Consider the following 19,078-nt stretch of genomic DNA (forward strand, 5'->3'; position numbering starts at 1 on the left):
AAAACTGGAAAAGTAAGTGTTAATAAAAAGAAACCACTGGAGTAACATTTTGCAACAAATTACATTAATTGACAACAGATCAGTAACATGATGGGGTATTGAAAAGGCACCTTAAAAGTATACATACAATACATACAGACAATATCTGTATGTATAGTGTGACACAGACCCGGGCCAGTTTGCAGCTCATGCCACAGGGTCTTGGCCATCATGTCCTGATTGCCTGATTACTTTACTGTAAGCAAGTGCAGTGCAGGAATGGGTTAAGAGAAACACATCAACTTCAACTGTTGATGCGCACGCCATCTTCTTTTACCACAGGGACAGGCCATATTTGCAAAAATTATTTGAAAATATTAAATTGTAAAGCACTTTGTGAATTTTGTTCTTTAAAAGCACTTTATAAGTAAACCTTACTTAGTAGAAGATCCACTTAAAATGACACAGTGTGTATTTAGAGGCTATCACAGCAATGTTTAGAGTGTTAGAAGGGCAGGAGCTATATTATAATGCCCAAATAAATACCTGTGCCAGAATAAAATGAATTGGCCAAAAAGATATGAATGTGTTTTTTAGCAAAAAACTTGCATTTTTAGTGTTTATCCTAGATTCAAGATGTAGTATCAGGAAATAATCTGTTTCAGGTCTTAAATAATTTTCCTTCAGATTTAAAGGACTTTTTATTTTCTCCTTTCTTATATATCAGTATATATCTGATGTGTATGTGGTTACTGTTAACTTCAATTTCCCCATGACTGGTGGAATTTGTTTGACTGCTCTAGTTCACTCCAAAGACATCCACGTTAGGCAGTAGATGTGAGATAGGTGACATATTTAAAGCTTGAAGTGGCTGTAGTAACCCTGAAAAAACATCCATACAAATGCTAGTCTATTTCCAAATGTAGAATACATATTTCTTCAAAAAAAAACTTGTATATTTTTTCACCTTTAGGTTAACAACATAACTGTCACTGAAGGTTAAAGATTTCCCTACAAGGGCACAAATATGTGACTGTGACAACCTTGCATGTTGCCTTTTGTCCTCTATGTGGACCCATGCTGTTTGTGTGAACAGTATTCAAGACCTAGTTCATGCAGGGAGCGTGTGCTTATGATGCCGCATCCCTAATCAACAGATCAATATGAAGCTGGTGACCTGGCAAGGATTAAATTGTTCTCTATCCTTTTTTAACCCTTGTATGGTGTTCGGGTCTGTGAGACCCGTGTTCAGTTTTTTTCAAAAGAAAAATTAAACAATTAATTATTTTTTCACGTGTAAATGTGTTGTGTCTTTCCACTCACTCCACTTGATTATAACTGATTTATTTATAACATTTTATATAAAAGAAAAACGAGAAGCACATTAATTCAAAAATGTGATCTAACAAAGGTAAAGGGAAAAAATTAACCATGTTTGCTGTTCATATGTCTTGTAATTGGGATGAAGTAAACATCTGTTGAGTAATTTAACATAAAATTGTTTGATAGTGTTAATTTGGAAAGCCAAAACTCTAGCGGGTCCACCAGACCCATGAACACTGGCTGAGTAACAAAAATACGAACACCACACAAGGGTTAAAGAGCCTTAAGAACACATGGGGTCCCTAAGTGGGTAACTGGTTGTACTGAGCATAAATTCCTCATGCACAGACAGCAGCTGTTCATGTCTGCCAAATAGCTGCCGCGAGGGCAAGGTGGCCATGACCACAAGGGCTGAAGGATTGGTGTAATACAGCCGTCTTTTATGGAGATACCTGTCAAAATACTCCAGGCAGAATAAAAAGAAGCTCACTGATAGTTATATCAGTGAGCTGTTATAAGGGCTTCATGTGTGTTTGTTCATTTAAAGCTGAGAGGCCAGCTAATGTTCTCTGTAATTACGTGATTTGGTTTGAAGGTAATCCACCTCCACAGCATTTAGGAAGTGCTCAGTTGCTAAACGGAGGAGTTAATTTTGATGTATGAGAATGATGTTCTAATTTAACTGCACGCTGAAGCACGATGATAATTAAGAAAGCAGGTGGGAATTTGGGAGATGGCAGTTTGGAGTAAATCATACCACACTGACCTGTTACTGACCTGGCAACCTGGCTGCCCCTGGGTGGGTCCGGGATGGGCGTGAGGTTCTGGGGGCGCTCCGTCTCTGGGCTGGGGCCCGGGCCGGGCCTCGGGGGCTTGGGTCCTGGTTGGTGTGTTGCCGGGGTTGTGGGCGGGTGGGTGCATGGGGGCCCGGCCCTGGAGCAGGGTGCCGCCGGTGCGTCGAGCCGCCTGGGGGGCTCTTCAACTGGTGGGGGGGATGGTCACATCTTGCAGGAGCTTTCTTCTCTTCAGGAACTCTCTGCAGGAGGGGGAGATACAGGAGAGGTGGAGGAAGATCTCAGCCTGGGCGTTTACCGTCTTATGTAGTCTGGAAGATGTGTGGATGGTGGGGTGGGTGCAGTTTTCTCTGTGGTGGGGTTGGGTGGACTGTCCAGGGCTCTGTGGAGCCGGGGGGCGCTACTGCACTGGGCCCCGGTCTGATGGGCCTGGGCCCCCCTTCCCTGGCGGGTCGCGGAGGGTGGGAGTGCCTACTGGGGTCAGCGGGGGAGCTGGCCCCAGGGAGGGGTTACCTGCCCCTCCCTTCCTTCCCTCCCCATCTCCAGCTGCCTCCCTCTTCCCGCTCCTCCACAACCACCCACACATGCAGGGCCTTGGAGTGGGGGTATGTCACCAGGGTGCAGAGGAGGCTACCCCCCCCTCTGTCCCCTTCTGGCTGCCTCTGCCTCAATTTTATCCCACAACTTAGACATTCACATAATTCACACTCTCATTACGCATACATATAGGATCTTGGGGGTGGGCACAATCACGGAGTCCAAATCACCATCAGGGTGTATACCTCACCCCTGACGTCGTTGCCCACCTCTCAATTTTAAATACACTTAGTCATTGAGGGCTAGCAGGAGGGACTATGCGCTTACCTGCTGCTCCTTGGCAGGTAGCTCCATGCCCTCCTGGGTTTTAATTGCACCTTAGAACACATATGCATCAACACTACAATGAGCGGGTGGAGGGAGGTTTGGAGTCTTCTCCCACCCCCATTCTCTGCGGCCTGCTGGAGCGGGAGGGCTAGTAGGAGGAGTTGGCCGTCCGACTGCGGTCTGGGGTGTGGGGCCTCCCTGCTGCTGCGGAGTCGGGGTGGTCTGCCTCTCCCCACCGCAGGGAAAAGGGTAACACCACCTGGGTCTGGGTGCAATTCCCCCCTCCAGGGGCAAGGGTACCTAGACCCGGTTTGTAGAGTACGCTTGGGGAGTGTGATTGTGTGTACAGCGTCTCTTTATGTCTGTCTCCACGTTGGTTGAGTGTGGAGTGAGTGCATATGAGAGCATGAGGGTGGGAATGGATGTTTGTGTCTGTGTGTGCCTGTATGTCTGTGTCTATATGTCAGGTTGGGTATCAGACGCCACCTCTCTGGGGACACCTCAGGCCCTCCAAGGTTTGGAGGCCTATCTCCACCCACCACCACTTCCCCTGCCGGTGGCGAACTCCTCAGGTGTCGGTGTGTTGGTGGTTCTTTGTGTCTGGGGGTGGGCGTCCGGGTACACACCGGCTCACTCCTTGGCGGCCGCTTGTCGGGGCCTGGGGCCTGGGGCTCGCTCGGGCCCCTTTGGAGGTGGGGTGCCCCCGGCCTCTCGGCCTGGGGCTCGGTCACTCAGGCACAGCTGGGGGCCGGCGGAGCTCACGGGCGCGTCACTGCAACTCCCCCTGACTTCTGCTCCGCGGCTGCTGGGCGAGCCCTCATCTGGGACTCTCCTCAGCTCTTACTGGAACAGTGGCGCGGCTGCCCCTCTGTTGGTCTTCCATGGTCTCTTGTGTTCTGGGGGCCTCTGGATGTCTGGAGTTTTGATCTCCTCCATACCCGCTTCACACCCTGGAGGACGGGGCTGTGGCCCCCCCACACTCCCTAGCAGATCATTACATGGAGAAACCTTTGGAATGCAAGCATGCTGATCCACACAGGTATGCACACATGGGTATTCACAGACGCGGACTAAAGCTTTCTTGGCTGCTGCCTCAAAGCACACTGTGCGCTGTCTATCTTGCGTGCTGCACAATATCGTTTATTATTTAGTAAATATTGATATCTATGACTAGCTAGTTTATTGTGATGGTGCTTTGTTTTCTCTATTATTATGTTGCTCTTTGTTGTTTGCTGTCTCCTCTGTTTGTTTTTTTTTTTGTTTTTTTTTTTTCTCCATACAGGTGACCCAGGAGTTCTTTTTTTTTTTTTCTCTCTCTCTCTTCCCCCCCCCTTCTCACCGTCTCTTCTCCCCTTTGGTTTTCTTTCTTTCTCTCCCCCTCTTTCTCTCATTCATTCCCCCTGTCCTATTTATTAAAAAAAAAAAAAAAAAAAAAAAAAAAATGACAAAGGATGAACTGAAGCTCTGCCATCACGTAATGTCGCATACTGCTGTTTCTGATGTCATTTAAAAAAAAAAAAAAAAAAAAAAAAAAAAAAAAAAGAAAGCAGGTGGGAATTTGGGAGATGGCAGTTTGGAGTAAATCATACCACACTGCTACAAGCCCTATTAGCAGCAGCAGCAGCACTTTGGAAATTTCCACAGAGGTGGCGTGAATGTGAATTTGTGCTGCTCCACTTCCCCACCCCTACCCGCCTGGGACCACCTTGTGGGAAGTGATGCATCTTTAACTCCTAGGGTGACGCAGATGGTGTGTGCATCAACATGACAACTGCATTAAGTATGAACACTACCCTGTCTACTGACCACATAGGTCTGTTTTCCTGGAGATACTGTTATTCCAGCTGCTTGAACACAATGTGTGGATGGCTGTCCATGAGTGTCTGAGTGCGCAAGATCTCCCTTTAATTATCAGCAACAGCAGCCTATTATTATTGTACTGATAAAATTGCTAACTAGACTACGGCTTCCTTTTTCTGGATTGTGCAGGGGTTTAAAGTCGGACTTTTTTTAAAGGTCTCTTTTCTGTTGATGTATGTTTTTATAGGGGTGTGACAAATCTGAAATAAAGCGCTGCAAAAACTTTTTAAAAAAGTATATTTGTCTTATTTCTAGTCAAAATTATCTCATTACACTTACGTCCCTATATATTACTGAAATGTTGCTCTGCAGCTGATTTTGTCTTATTTTAAGTGTTTTAAGTTGAATAGAAATAAGACAAATATACTTGGTAAGATTTTGAGTTTTTGGAGTGAGACAAAACAATGCAATGCAAACATCTAGAATAGTGTATCATAATTCCTTTTCCCAATACTGAAGCCTGTAATATTTAAAGGTTTCAAAATGATGTGTTGAGAAAAAGACATCAGAATAATAGATAAAATAAAATGTAAAAAGTTCAATTAAATTTATTCAGAAAGACTCTGAATAGAAGATGTAAACAATTATAACAAACTACTAAGTGAGGTTTTTCTATTTTTCTTAAATAAAAACTTAGACGCCTACTGTAATTTTTAAATAACATGTTATAAGTTCCTGATGTTAATATGAGTATAACATTAAAAAATCATGTTTTATTGTGACGGTTCCTTTTTTTTAAAAAATATTCATAAAAATATTTATAAAAGTACGGTGTGCTTTTAAAAAAAAATCACAATATATTTAACTTGCACGTTTATGTAGTAGCTTCCCACTAGGTGTTAGCAGATGTGGCCACTAGTTGGTAGCCTTGTCCTTTTTATTTAATTCAAAATCCCAGTTGTGTTCTTGCTACACCTGTAAGGCTGTGTTTCTTATTTTAATGGCAAAAAGATCAAAAGCAAGGCGTGCTATCTCTTCTTCACAATATCTCTCCAAAAATGTTAAATAACATCACAAGAGATGAAATTCAACATTTTTTAATTAATTTACTTTTTTGCTAATTGAAGGACATCGTTTTGCATCAGTCTCCAGGCAGTGCGTTTACATACAGGTTATTTTACTGCTGACCAAAGCCAGCGTTTACAGTAAACACCTGTAAATATACACGCCACTTGCATAGGTGTCATTCAGGTTATTTCCATTATAGTGTGTGTGTGTGTGTAAACAGGGAGGGGGGCAGGTTGTGGGGTGGAGGGGGCAGGTACGAGAGTTTCAGCCACTCCTCCTCATGGCCACAGCGCGTCTCTGCTCCAATGGAAACAGGCGGGATCCCCGGACTCCTCCAATCACACCTTTCCTCCATGAGGGCGGCGGGGTGGGGGGAGTCCTGAACCGGAGGCAGGACCCGACGAACTTCCACACTCGCCACAGGAAAAGTCGGGAAAACACATCTGTCCCCGCATGACGCTGTTTGTGTCGGCCTGCGTGTGTCGTTAAAGCCGTAGCGGTGACCGTTAGCGGGCCGGCAGTTTCCCGGAGCGCCGGTGAAGTTGTGGCCGCTGTTGACGGCGGTGTGGTAGCGTCGGGACGCTTTGCTGCTATGGAGAACATTCACTGATCGGATTTGGAATTGCTTTTCTTGGATTTATCCCCGGTAAACCGAGCTGTTCCCGCATATATCCTATTGGCACCGTGGAGTAGGAATATTTGGATGAAACAAAATGCCTGGGAAAACCAAGTACAACCTCGTAGATGATGGGCACGATCTGAGGATCCCATTGCACAACGAGGAAGCATTCCAGCATGGGATCAACTTCGAGGCAAAGGTGAGTTTCCAAGTAACTTTGAAGTGGTTAGCGCAGCACTTCATTTATATTTTATTATGTCACCGAGTCTTCTTCGTTAACTAACCTGTGCCTGAATAGCGCCTTGTTTAACTCGTATATACCGTAAACAAAACAGGTAACTGGCATAAGACTCTTGGGTCTCCCGAGAATTTGTTTTGTGCTCACGCAGTAAACTTAAGTTGTCAGCTTGTCAAGAGGTAAAAGTTGCCCAAAGCTGGGCTGATTATTACCTTACTGTAGGAACTTGTGTTTGAAATTAAAGGAAAGTCAGCTTCCTTTTTCACTAATGTGCTGTACCTGTCATATTTTAGTACATTGGCAGTCTGGATGTGGCGCGGCCGAGCAGCCGAGTGGAGATTGTGGCAGCGATGAGAAGAATACGGGTGAGTGGAAGGGAGCCTGACAGGACGCCGTTTAAAATCTTGCATTTTTTCATATTTTTCCTTTTCCACATCATTTGATAGGACACGACTCCACGTTGTCCACGGTTTTTTCTTTTTCTTTTAAAATCTGTTTACTTTTCGGCATTGCGAAGCTAATTATGATGGAAGAGCGCAATGCTATTGAACTGGACCCTGAACGTAACTTTAGCTTATTGTAGGCTTATAGCTTAGTTATTACTTCTAATAATGAGCACTGCAATTATGCTTCCTCTAATATTTGTACTCATTTAATTCAGAGACAGACTCAGTTGGATTTTTAAATATCAATTTTACATATAATGCTTAAATCACATGTCAGATTACCATGTGAGGCCATGTAAAACTGACTTGGAGAAGGCCACAGTGTTGTTATTTAGCATTAGTTTTGTGTGAACACACCTTGGAGTTTAAACGTGGAGCCCTTTGAGTGTCTTTGACATGTCTTGCCTGGTGGGAGGTTTGGTCTCCCATGTGCTCCATCAGTGTTTTGAAGTTTCCTTTGAAGCGGTGCACTGGAGTGTGACTCTTACCCCCTCTCTCCCCCCCTCTTTCTGCTGTGTAAATCCAAGATTTACAGCTTTTTCACTCCCAAAAAGAAGGCTTCATCTTAATCAATGTGTCTGCCAATCATATTGCGGCAAGCTGATGTAGGTTGTTGGAGGTGTTGATGTTTTCGGGGACTGGTGCTGAACTTGTAGGTGGAAACGAAGTGTTAGTTCTGTCCCTATTTATAATCTTGTGGTTTTAAAGAAAATTGTGCCCCCCACACATGCTGACATTTTATTTTAAAATGCTGACACTTTTCCCTCATTAACAGACTTCAGTTTTGCTCTGCCATTGGCTCATTTCAGCAAGTTGCTCAACCTTTGAGCAGAGTTGAAAAAAAAACCCCTCTCGTTGGCCCTTTAACAAAGAAGTGACCTGCTCCTAAAAAGTGGACCTCCCGGAATGCTGCCATGGCAGCTGTTGTTGTTGGCAAGAAAACGAGCATTGGTTTGGCTCCTCCGGTGTGAAAATGGTTTGACACTGGCTGGACAACACAATGGAGGGAAACCACAGGTATCAAACTTGGAATGGAGATCACGTTGGGGATCAGGGCGCTGCAGGAGTCACTCTGAAGGCATTTTGTTTGAGTTGGGTTACCAGTATGCCGAAGCAGTCTCCACTCAGTGATTATGTAAGAAAACTGCACTGGAATGCCCCAGTATGTTTTGGTAAATGCAGAAATGATTGGTTTGTTTAATTACTTTTAGGGCATTCATTTACTGATTAGTACACGCTTACACCTTATGCAAAATCTGGACTTTTTAAGTAGGAAAAGAAATCACCGAAAGTAGAAACACTGTAATCTTCAGCAGGTTTATGACTGGCAGAGACAATCATGCGTCTTTGCCGTTAGTTTCACTTAGAAAGAAACAACAAAGGGAGCTATAGAGGCGCTGTCCTTTATTTATCCTTGCAGTTAGAGTTGCCCCATAAAACCAGTTCACTGTGGATTAAGGACTACAACTGGGCATCAAGCAACATTCTTGCAGCCTACAGTGTTTATTCTTGATTCTTGACGTATATTATCTATCCCTGAAAATGTTTGGTCCTTCTTCAGTTTAATTGTACAGAAAATAAAAATAAAAATCAGTGTTGTGCGTTTCATTTGTACCACATCAAAACAGAGCTTTTCATTATGGAATTGATCAACTTTCCCCTCGCTTCCCAGGCTGTTACTGTTGAGCAGCTGAAGAAAGTTCCGGGGGAAGCGATTGTTGACAAAGCACAGCAAATGCACAGATTGGATGCTTCTACTCTCTGCTCCCTGAACAGCAACATAAAAGTGGAATCAGAACAATGCCTAGACAAAAGATAACATGCTAGTTTTTCCCAAGGTTCCAAGTTCTGTGGTGTTGAAATGCAGTAGTGTGATGAATAATCATAAAAGATGTGAACACAACTTCCTATTTCCCTGCCACAATTACAGTAACTGGTTTGTCTTTTATATGACAGCTACCAAACAAAGCTGACTGTTACCGGCACTCATGTTTTGTTTCTAATTGAAATGTTCGTGTAACACCGGCAGCTTGTGAAATTTGTGAAAGTTAGTCAAAATGATGCTTTCCTGCAGCTTGTGTTTTTCTTGCAAGGTTACTATCAGACTCCATTTCTGCAGAGTCAGTCAAAGTTTTGGACGCTGCCTGGCAACCGGTTGATGTATGGTTTCATTGTTCATTGTGTGCATGAGTCACCTGTAAGCTGGTAGCTGATAACAAACAGACAACAGTGCAGAGCAGGAAATAGGCACCTAGAATGGAGCCGAACGCAAAAACCGGCAGGATTTGACGTTTTGTTACACACACACGCACACACATAAAAACACACACGAGTAAACACACCCACTGTGTTGCACGTTGCTGTTGAATGATTAATGATCTCTCCAGAAATGAATGGAGAAAAACACTTTTCACTTCACTTAGTGAAACTTCCCAGCTGAAAGAAATGTAATGTTGAAAAAGTTACTAAAGCATTTATGAACTTTTTTCCTTTTTTTTGGAACTCAGGGTCTGTTTTGCAGTTATATAGTGAATCATCAAATGACAAAGATATATTTTAATAAAGATTTTTTTCTCCACCTGTTTTGTTAAAGCTGAAATGAGGATCATGTCACATTTTTTCCTTTCTTCTGTTAGTGAAAAGATAGACTTGCATATACAGATTGAAAGAGCTATAAAATAAAATCCACCTAAATGCATTCTTGTCTTATTTTGCTTTTTTTCTCCCTGTCAGCTACAGACCAGTCAGAGATGAGGATCCTGTATTACGTGCTGGTCTTCATAAATTAATTTTATTATTATCATAATCTGGAAAAGTGCAGCAGCAGCTTATCTGGTTAAAAGAAGAGAAGACCTTTGCAGTGAATTAAAGAGATTAATTTCTCATTAATCGCCCTTTGCTGGGTTAACTGACTGTAGGAAGACTGAGCAGCATGGGATGAGAAGATTAGATGTGTCTGACGAGACATTTGTGAGGGCTGAAAGAGCACAGCGGTGGAGCTGGAGTGCGTAAAAGACAGAAATGGAAATGCTTTGTCAGTTCCTCTGGCTGTCAGGCTGAACCAGGACCTTTGTGTTCGCTCGGTGCACCAATTAGCTGGTGGCTGGAAAGCACAGTGCAAGTTTATTAGTCTGGGTTTTAGTTAGCATTTTAGCGAACTGTCGTAAAGCTTTGCACAAACTGTCCACTGCAGAAATTGGATGGAGGTTTTGAACAGTAATGTGCAATCTTTGTGAATACAGTTAGGCACTGAGAGGAAATATTTACAGTACTGAACAGTCTTGTGCTCTATTAAAATTAGTTGTTCCTTCTTGTGAGCCCAAAGACTCGTGGGAATAAAGACGTTTACGTTTGAATCATGTAGCAGTTTTGTGATGATTATTTTCAGCTCATTTCAGAGACTTTTGATCACCGTGGTTTTGATTTCCTGATGTTTGTGTGACCGAACACAGTACAAAGTTCAGCTAGAAATAGGCCACCATAGAACAGACTCCCGTAGGGAGTAATTTGGTCTGGCCAGTGTTTGTCTTAACAGTGCTTACATTAAATACAGTAGCACTCCCTTAACCGTGTGGCATGAGGAAGGAGGAAGCTGTGATAATTAACTAAGGGAGGGATACTGTACATTAAATGTAGTATCATCTTAAGCACGCAGTGCAAAGAATAAGCGAAATGGGACTAAACAAATATCGTGCGACAGTTCCAAGAAAGACCAGAAACTCAGTTAATACAGTACAGTAATTAACTTCTTATTTAATTTAAAGAGGAAACACTGAAATGGCAACCAAAGAATGGCTGTATTCTTCTGTAAATGTGTCTTTTGTTCAGTAGATATGAACCTATAACCTTCTTGTGCCGCCCAGCAAAGAAGTTATAGAATTGAAATGATTAAATATCCCTGAACCGTGACTTAATTCATCCAGCTTCACACTGTGCTTGAGGACCTGATACAACATCACATTAATGTGACCAAACTGTAATTATCACGGAGAGCCAGTTATTATCACGGTGACAGCTATGCTAAGTGGCCCAGTGAAGTAATTGTACAGTTGCTTGTACCTTTGCCTTAGACTTTCTATCGACTGTGTGCAAACATGTATAGTTTATGTCTGTTGTGTACACCTGCCTCAGCTTATTTCCCTTCAGACAGAAAATATGAACAGTGTTCATATTTCAAGTCCTCACAAGGAGAGAATTAACTGCTTCAACCACAGAAAGGGGACAACTAATGAAGCAGAAAGTTAGTAGTGCTGACAGGTGAGCATTATTGGTAAAAGTGACAGCCTTTCTCCATCAGGATAAAAAGTCTTTTAATTACTGGCAGCCGGAGCTGACCTGCTTTATTTGATTGACTTTAATGAAGTAAAGAAGCTTTTGCTCTGTTCATGTAATCCGCTTGAATTAATAAATGGACTTTCTAAGAAGTGATGTCTTGCATTATGAAGGACCTTCAAACACTCATCTGTTGTGTGACTTATTTGTATTGAATCTTCTTTTTGCATTGTGATGATTGCTTTACATGATACTCTGCAGCTTCTTGCTGATATACTACAGAATGTCAAAACTGACAGATTCTTGTGAACAGTGCAGTGTGATTGTATTTACAGAGGTAAATGGCATGTAGAAAGTTGTAGAGTAACTAATTTATGGTAAAGCTCTCTGAAAAGTGTTTGAATATGTACATTAAAAAATTTACAGTAGAAAAAGAGCCGGCATTTAGTGTGAAATCTACACTGAGCCGCAGTTAATGAGGTCGAAAATTAAACCGGGAAAAACAGCCAGTTTGGTGAGATCTCTGTAAACCTGGCTGGTATTTTCCATACATGCCTACATACTGTTCGTCCTCACCGCAGCAACAGTAGATCAATGGCTTTATGTTTAATATGTCTGAGTGGCTAACCACGCTGAATAACTCTCTGAAGAGTAATGCTGGGGAAATAACACGGACATGTCAGGTCAGTGGAAACAGCCCGTCGCATTCAAACCTCCCAGTGAACTGAATCACAGTTTAGAACACAAGACAAAGACACACCGTGGAAGAGATCCAGATATTAATAATAATAATGATTAAATACAAAGTCGTGTAAGAATGCAGAGAGTGAAAAGAGGTAAAAGAAGAGACCCCCATTAGTAAAAGGTAAAAAAAAAAGGGGTTCGAAGAAAAATAAAAAAACATATGATGTTGAAAGTTAACATAAGAAGTGTCCTTTAAGCTGAAGAAATGTGAAATGACGGTAGCCTTCACTTATTCATTCCTGGAATCCTATTATCAGATTAGTCGATCTGATTCTATTTTAAATATGCTCTGCAAAACTGAGAAAAAGACCTAATACACAAACAGATAATATGTTTCTGAAAAATGTCATCAATTCCTTGCTTTGTAGCCAGAGACTCAACAGCACTGCATCAAGCTAAAACATGTTGGTGCTCATAAACAGTAAGCAAAGTGCAGCACAGAGAAATGTAGAAAACAGTGAATTGAAGGTAGCCTTGTTCGAGTGGGCTTTTTGTGTGTGTAACAGCCTCAAATCTGGGCTCAAGGACCACTTAGGGGATTGGAGAGGTTGGAAGAAAGTGGATAAAAATGGATTATGCCATCATGTATTAAAACACACCAAATAAAATCTGTTTAGCTGACTAGTTCCTGGTTTCTCCGCTTGTTGTTTCACTATCTGTCTTTAAAGGGTTTTAGGGATTTTTCTTGTTGGATGGCAGGTATAATAAGAAACTGCGCCTCTACACAGACTCGACACAGAAACTGTCTCAGAGTAGATCTACTAGTCCATAAAGGTTATTACCACGTTTGTGACTTATGGATGATCAGTAGAGGCCTGCTAAAAACTCCTGGAGTGCTCATGAAGAAGCCTGCTAAACGTGCTTGTCTTTATAAGTACATCAGGAAGTGTGAAGGAGGGTTTTTATCCAAAGGGTTTCCTCTTAAGTAAAACGCAGTGTTTGCCGTCCTCGCTGCTGTTTTGAAGTGGTAAAGATTTATGCTAAACCATTTTTGCTTATGTATGAATTTCTTTGTAGAGTGTTTTAAAGCATCTCTTTGTGTTCTTCAAGCTCTCTCTCTTTTGTTTTGGCCAGAGCTCAGAGGTCCTTTTCAAACTTCAGGTCACAGTTTAAAGGTCATGAAGTGCGCTAATAATGACCTGTGTTTGGCTCATTACCCGCCCTCCCTTTTCGCCCCCAGTTGCTCCTTAAATTCCGTTTTCATCGTTTGAGACGATTGGTTTGGAAGGTTAAGTGATCATAATGAGCCTCTGTGTAGTTTACATTAATGTTATGGGACACTTGCTCAATGTCATGTTTATCCCTGCGGTTTATCCTATGCTAGCTGTCAGCGAAGTGCTAGCAGGCAGGCTGTCATTTCCATGTAAGTGTGTTTAAGAAGTGGCTAATATTTAACTTACCGTGTTCGTTACAGATAGCAGAGGGTTTGGCGAGCTGCTGATTGAGAGATGGCATGTATACACACTCCATTATTTACTTATGGTTCAGGTTGTTACAGGAATCTCTTTGAGCTAAAGGCTCAAACATGTAAGGCTTAATTAACAATGGTATGTAACTCAATTGTTAATGGAGTAATGATTTATTCAGCTCAGTGCTGTTGGAGGCATGATTTTTATGTCAGTGCATCTGAAAAGCAGCGTGTGGTAACTTTTTAGAACTGAGCCATTAAACAAAGCAAAAACGGATGTCAAGGTTGAAATTTAAGCCCAATTTAATCTGTATGATGCTGTTTAAAAAAGGATTTTCAGGCTTTTAAGGAGCATTGCATTCTTTAAAAACAGCCCTAAGAGGTAAACATCTTTTGACTGCCTGAAGTTTTACACGTTTTCCTCTGTGTTCATTAGTTGGCCGTTGTCAGGCCCTTAGTCACCCCCCAGCTTGGTAGAAGCATGATAAACTCTGCTGTCCTGTCCACCGTTTATCATGTGAACAGGGCCAAATGCCCCAATAGGCTGGGTCTACACTAGTGACCCCCTGTTGGTGCTCTTGGACAAAAGCAATAATCAGGATTCTCGCTAATCCACTTACTGTAACCAAGTTAAAAACAAGAAGCAAACCTCCACCAAAGCAGCTCACTCTAAGGGCAGTATTTACTTTAAGGAGAAAAGTGTTGTATTTTGTATACATTCACTTTGTTTTCGTCGTGCTTATAGTACAAAAAAGTTTGTAGTGCAGTACAAACAAGTGCAAAGTGCAGGCTTTTGTTATTTGCTATGTTTAAAACCCATTTTAATATACATAATTTTCAGTAACAGTATTTTTTATTTCTTAGAAGTATTATTTGATATTGTTTTCATGTATGAGGATATTGTACGTGTAGGATTCACTTCATTAAGTAAAACGTGTTTAAATGTTTTGCAATAAATATAGTATATAGTATTACAGTAATATAAATATAGTATAGTATTTCCAGGAACATTGTACATGTATTTAAATGGTTATAACCTGTTATTGTCATGTATGTTATAAAGTCCTAATTAGATAACATGATATTTAGAGTCCTGGTATGCCTATGTGTCGTCAATGGAAAAAATGGTAGTAAGAAAGTTTTAAATAGCTCTATATAGTCCGAGTTACTGTGATAAATCTATTGACCTTGAACACAATATTGTAACTCTTTATACAGGACTTTTTTATGGTGACAATACACACCACACTAACAGTTTTCCTCACGGTAACCCTGATAAGGATAGGCGATATGCTTACATTTGGAAGTTGGCAGAATATATTCATGGAGGTGTATTTGGAACACTAGCAGCACACTGCTGATTAGTCATCTGAGGTAGAAATTTAGCACAGGAAGCATCATCAAAACACAGACTGAGCGAATATAGTGTTTAAGAATGGTATTCTGTCTCGCGAGTAGTTCAAAGCTGTTAGGAATTGAAGCTATTGTGGTGGAACGGAGTGGCCTAGCACCTTACTAAGAATCTTCCCCATAATTTTTAGTCAGTGTATATGAGAGGTTCCATTTCATTTCTGTCTGTAAGCTTTTTACTTGGTCGTCTTCAAGCTATATTCAGCTCTTCCAACACACTGTGTGTATGTGTGACTAAGCAACCCAGTGCCTTTATGTGGTTTGCAAACACACACCTCCTCCTGCTTGGCTTCTCTGTTGAAATTTAAGGCTACAATCAAGAATAATATGTAGTCCTAAATGTGCAAGTCTTTCTGTTTGCTCTTCTCTGTAATCCCACCTTTTATCCTGGCCTTTTCATTTAATCCCCCTCTTGCACGTGGCCCCCTTTTCCATGAACAATCTGTTCTGCTTGTCACATCGTCCTGCCCTTCATCAGAGGCCGAGTTTTTTCTCCGAAACGCCAGGGTCTTTGTCAGCCCTCGCTGTAACTAATGGCCACACAGACTTAATTCGATCCCTCCCCTCTTACTTTATTATTAACGCCTGCCATGCCACCGAAATATGTCTCATCCTGTGAAATTTGTATTAACATTTTAGTCTCAGGAACATTAAATAACCCCCAGATAAATATCAAACAACCAAATTGTCCAGTTTGCTCCTGGTTGAAGGAGGAGGGATTTCTCTCCTGATTTCACGTTAGAAATATCACTCAAGAAAATAAGAAAAAAAAAGGAGATATTTGACAGATACCTGGTCCATGTCTGTGCTTGAAAAGCAGATGTTGTAGCAAAAGAGGAAAGTCTTGGTGGTAAAGTTGTTGAGTGAATTGGATCGCAGAAGCACGTAGACACAAATTTCTTCAGATTTTATGATTAACAGAACATCCTATCATTGGTTAGTAGTCATAAAGAATGTGTAAGCATTTTCTCTGTTTCCCTGCATATGCTTCACAAAATTAAAATGAACATTTTCCTATGTTCCATTTATTATTCACAACAGTTAGCAGTAGCAGCGGCATAATCTGCTGTGATTGGTTGGGGGTGAAGTGAAGTTGGGACAAATGAGGGAACGAGAATAACAACACTGATTAAATAGACTCACATTTCCATATAACAGGTGTGCAACAAATCATGCAACACTTCTTCTTCTCTGTGGTCTTGGTGAGCTGGGCTTGAATGACTTCTCCACCGTCCAGGTTGTGGTACTCTCCTGAGTAGAAGCAGTTCGGGATAACAGAGTTGGAGTCCATCTGACTGAGGAACAAGGGGCTGGTGAAGTAGCTGAATGAATTTTGAGGACTACTACAGGAACAACCTGAGCAGGCTGGTGTTTGGTATTTAGCACCAACTGAACTTGTAAAAGGAAATCAAACAGGACCGTCCGTTGATCGAGGATGGTGTAGTTCTCTAGAACTGATGGAAAAAAAGAGAACTCTGAGTTGGCAGATATACTATTAGAGCTGTAAATATACCTGGGCGGCCTGCCAAAGTAAAGTCTCTGTGTGAGCAACACTGTGTTCATATTTTCTACTTATTTCAATCAGGGGGCCTATGCAAGCGATGATGTGAAAGTAAATCAAAGTGTTTTTTTAGGAGGATTATGTATCTGTGCTTGAAAGATATAAAGCGTATAAAGTGTTTGCTGCAGGTTTAGACAGTGAATTAACTCTGATCCAGCAGGTTTGAATGTTGGTGTACGACGAAGCTGTGCTCCTGTTTTAAGAGAGCGCGCACACACCTCTTTCCACTGCCTCTAAGCTTGCAATGACAAAATAGGCAAACAGCCTTGTCAGCACTATTAACTGCACTCCAATTACATCTTTACCTCCTTTGATTCCTGCCTCCATCTTTTCCCCTTTAGCTTATGTTTCTCCACATGCTCCGTTGCCACCGTTCACAACCCGCTGCCTCACTTGCTCATCTTCTTTCTCTGACAAGATAATATAGTGTAATAGCACACAGATGCTGCAGGGCTCCCTCCCAACGGTTCATGCCGGAATTTCCTCAAACTCCACCCAGACCCTACGTGGCCCAACGTGCCACCTGAACCTCCACCCTCTTTCTATAAATGTCAGCAGTTAACCAAAGAATGAATCTTGACTGTGCCCTGGGGCGGGCAGCAGGACGGTGGTGATCCAGGACAGTTGAAGGGGGGCGTTGTTGGAGTGCTGAGCTGGTTGCTGCTTTGCTGTGCCCTGCAGCGTAAACATGGGAAGGTACTGTGGTAGAGATGCTGTGCCTGGGAGGAAAGGGAGCTTTCAGAAGGTTCACTACAGCTGTCTGTTGTAAAGTGTCTGCTTTGACCCCAGTGATTTGCTTGTGGCTCAAGGCTTAATTTTGCTAAAAAGTTTCCATCCTTTCTTTTTCCTTTCTTCGTTTTCACACTATGGAAAAAATTGCTCCAAAGAAATTCTCTTAAAATAGATCACAACTCCTGCTTTTTGTGTGAGGTGATTTGTTGTGCAGTATATCTTGTTGTGCCGAGGATATGCACGCATGTGTACGTGCACTTGGGCCACAAAAGAAGGCAATTCAGTGACTATTACATTAATCGTTCAGTAATTTTGTGCTTCTCTGAAAATATCTCATTTTGATATATATATTTTTTTTTTATATAAATGTTTATTTTTTATGTTTTGGGTCGGTCACACATGATGGGGGGGATAAATCAGCTGCTCTCCAGTAGGTTTTGCCTCCTGCTAATCAATACCAGCACCAGTATTTTGGACTCCAGCCACCTATAGTAGTCCTTGTTCTGCTCTGCACCCACAGTGATCCTGGAGTAAGGACACATAACCCAGCTCTCAACCTCCTGCAAGATGGTGTAGCTAGAATATGTCCGAAATAAACTGAATGACATCAAACTTCAGAGATGAGATGTTTCTCTCTGCTCCAGCATACTGGACGTCATGCACCAGTTCCTGCTTCAGACTATCCTCTGTCTGTCTTAAACACTTGCAAACACGTGCCCTTCATGTTCCTTTTATTATCAGGCCTGATTTGTCCTCTTAATGCTTGTTTACATCTCTTTTTGCTGAGCAGTGAAAGGCAATTGGTCATGGAGCTGGAGTGAGGTTTTCTTCATGTAAAAGTGATCTTTTTGCTTTTGTCAGTAATTTACAGCTGTGAGCTCCTGGCTTGACAGTATCATTTACTCTACAATGACAGCGTGAAATTCAGGAATATACTGTGCTAGCAAAAAGTGCTATACACACAAAAAAGAAATGATTTCTTTGGTATAAATTTTTGCTTTATTAATCGATGATTGAAGTGAAAAGCCTAACGTAAGAACCTTAAAGAGTGGATGTAGATCACTGATTACTGCGAATGAAATGTATTAGAGTTTAGGCAGTGGATCGGACAAAACGGGGATCTCAAGCTCACTGTGCATTCCCAGATTTCATTTCATGATTTTTTTTCATCTGAGTTTTGTAACCGTAGTGGGTTAAAGAACTGGTTGTAAATGTAGGAAAATTTGAGAAGCCTGAGTAAGTAAGGCTGGGTGATTCAATTTTATTTCAGCAAATATAATTTTTTTTAATTTTGATTTTTTTTTTCTAAACAAGATAATTGGAACGAAATTATTAGTTTTCTTGTTCACTTTGCTGTCAAGTGCCTTATTTTCTTTTGCAAAACCCATTGATTTACAGCTGTTAATTTTCTCTTCCTAAAAGCCCACACACTCAGTTTTGTTCAGCTGGGAGCTAAAATAACAGAAACAGTCTTTTCCCAGCAAGGCAACTGTCATGGTTTTCCATGAGTGACACCTGTGGATGGCATTTGCCTCTAACCCAGTCCACTGTTGATGCCGTGCTAAGGAGATGTTGCCTGATTGCATTGTTGTTATTTATGAATTTTCAAATGTACTGTTTAACCAAAAAATTTAAAAGCACATTTTCAGATTTGAATTAAGGTAATTTAGTCGCATCACTGAGAAGAAAAAAATGGTTTTAGTGGTTTTTATGTTATGCAGGTCTCCCACATTGATTGACACAAAGACAAAAGAACTACACGAACGGTGCTGAGCAAATTTGTTAGACCACCTAAGAAGAAAATCAAAATATTATATGTT

At 41.6% G+C, this 19,078-nt stretch overlaps 1 protein-coding gene across 3 annotated transcripts in view; it reads left to right on the forward strand.

Annotated features, from left to right (window-relative positions):
• The first annotated feature begins 6,199 nt into the window (after positions 1-6,199).
• Positions 6,200-19,078, forward strand: part of LOC146649398 (carboxyl-terminal PDZ ligand of neuronal nitric oxide synthase protein-like) — a 247,081-nt gene continuing 234,202 nt past the window's right edge. Inside the window, exons 1-2 of one of the 3 annotated variants that reach the window (XM_085387095.1) lie at positions 6,200-6,646; positions 6,979-7,050. In XM_085387095.1, coding sequence (XP_085243221.1) covers positions 6,542-6,646; positions 6,979-7,050 — 177 coding nt within the window. In that variant the 5' untranslated portion in view covers positions 6,200-6,541. The remainder of the gene's footprint in view (positions 6,647-6,978; positions 7,051-19,078) is intronic. The other 2 variants (XM_085387094.1, XM_085387096.1) reach the window with 2 other exon arrangements.

Source organism: Rhamphochromis longiceps, linkage group LG17 (genome assembly GCF_057381845.1).
Source record: "Rhamphochromis longiceps isolate RC_006_pf linkage group LG17, R_longiceps_female_GT1.1, whole genome shotgun sequence".
In the NCBI taxonomy this organism is placed as follows: Eukaryota; Metazoa; Chordata; class Actinopteri; order Cichliformes; family Cichlidae; genus Rhamphochromis; species Rhamphochromis longiceps.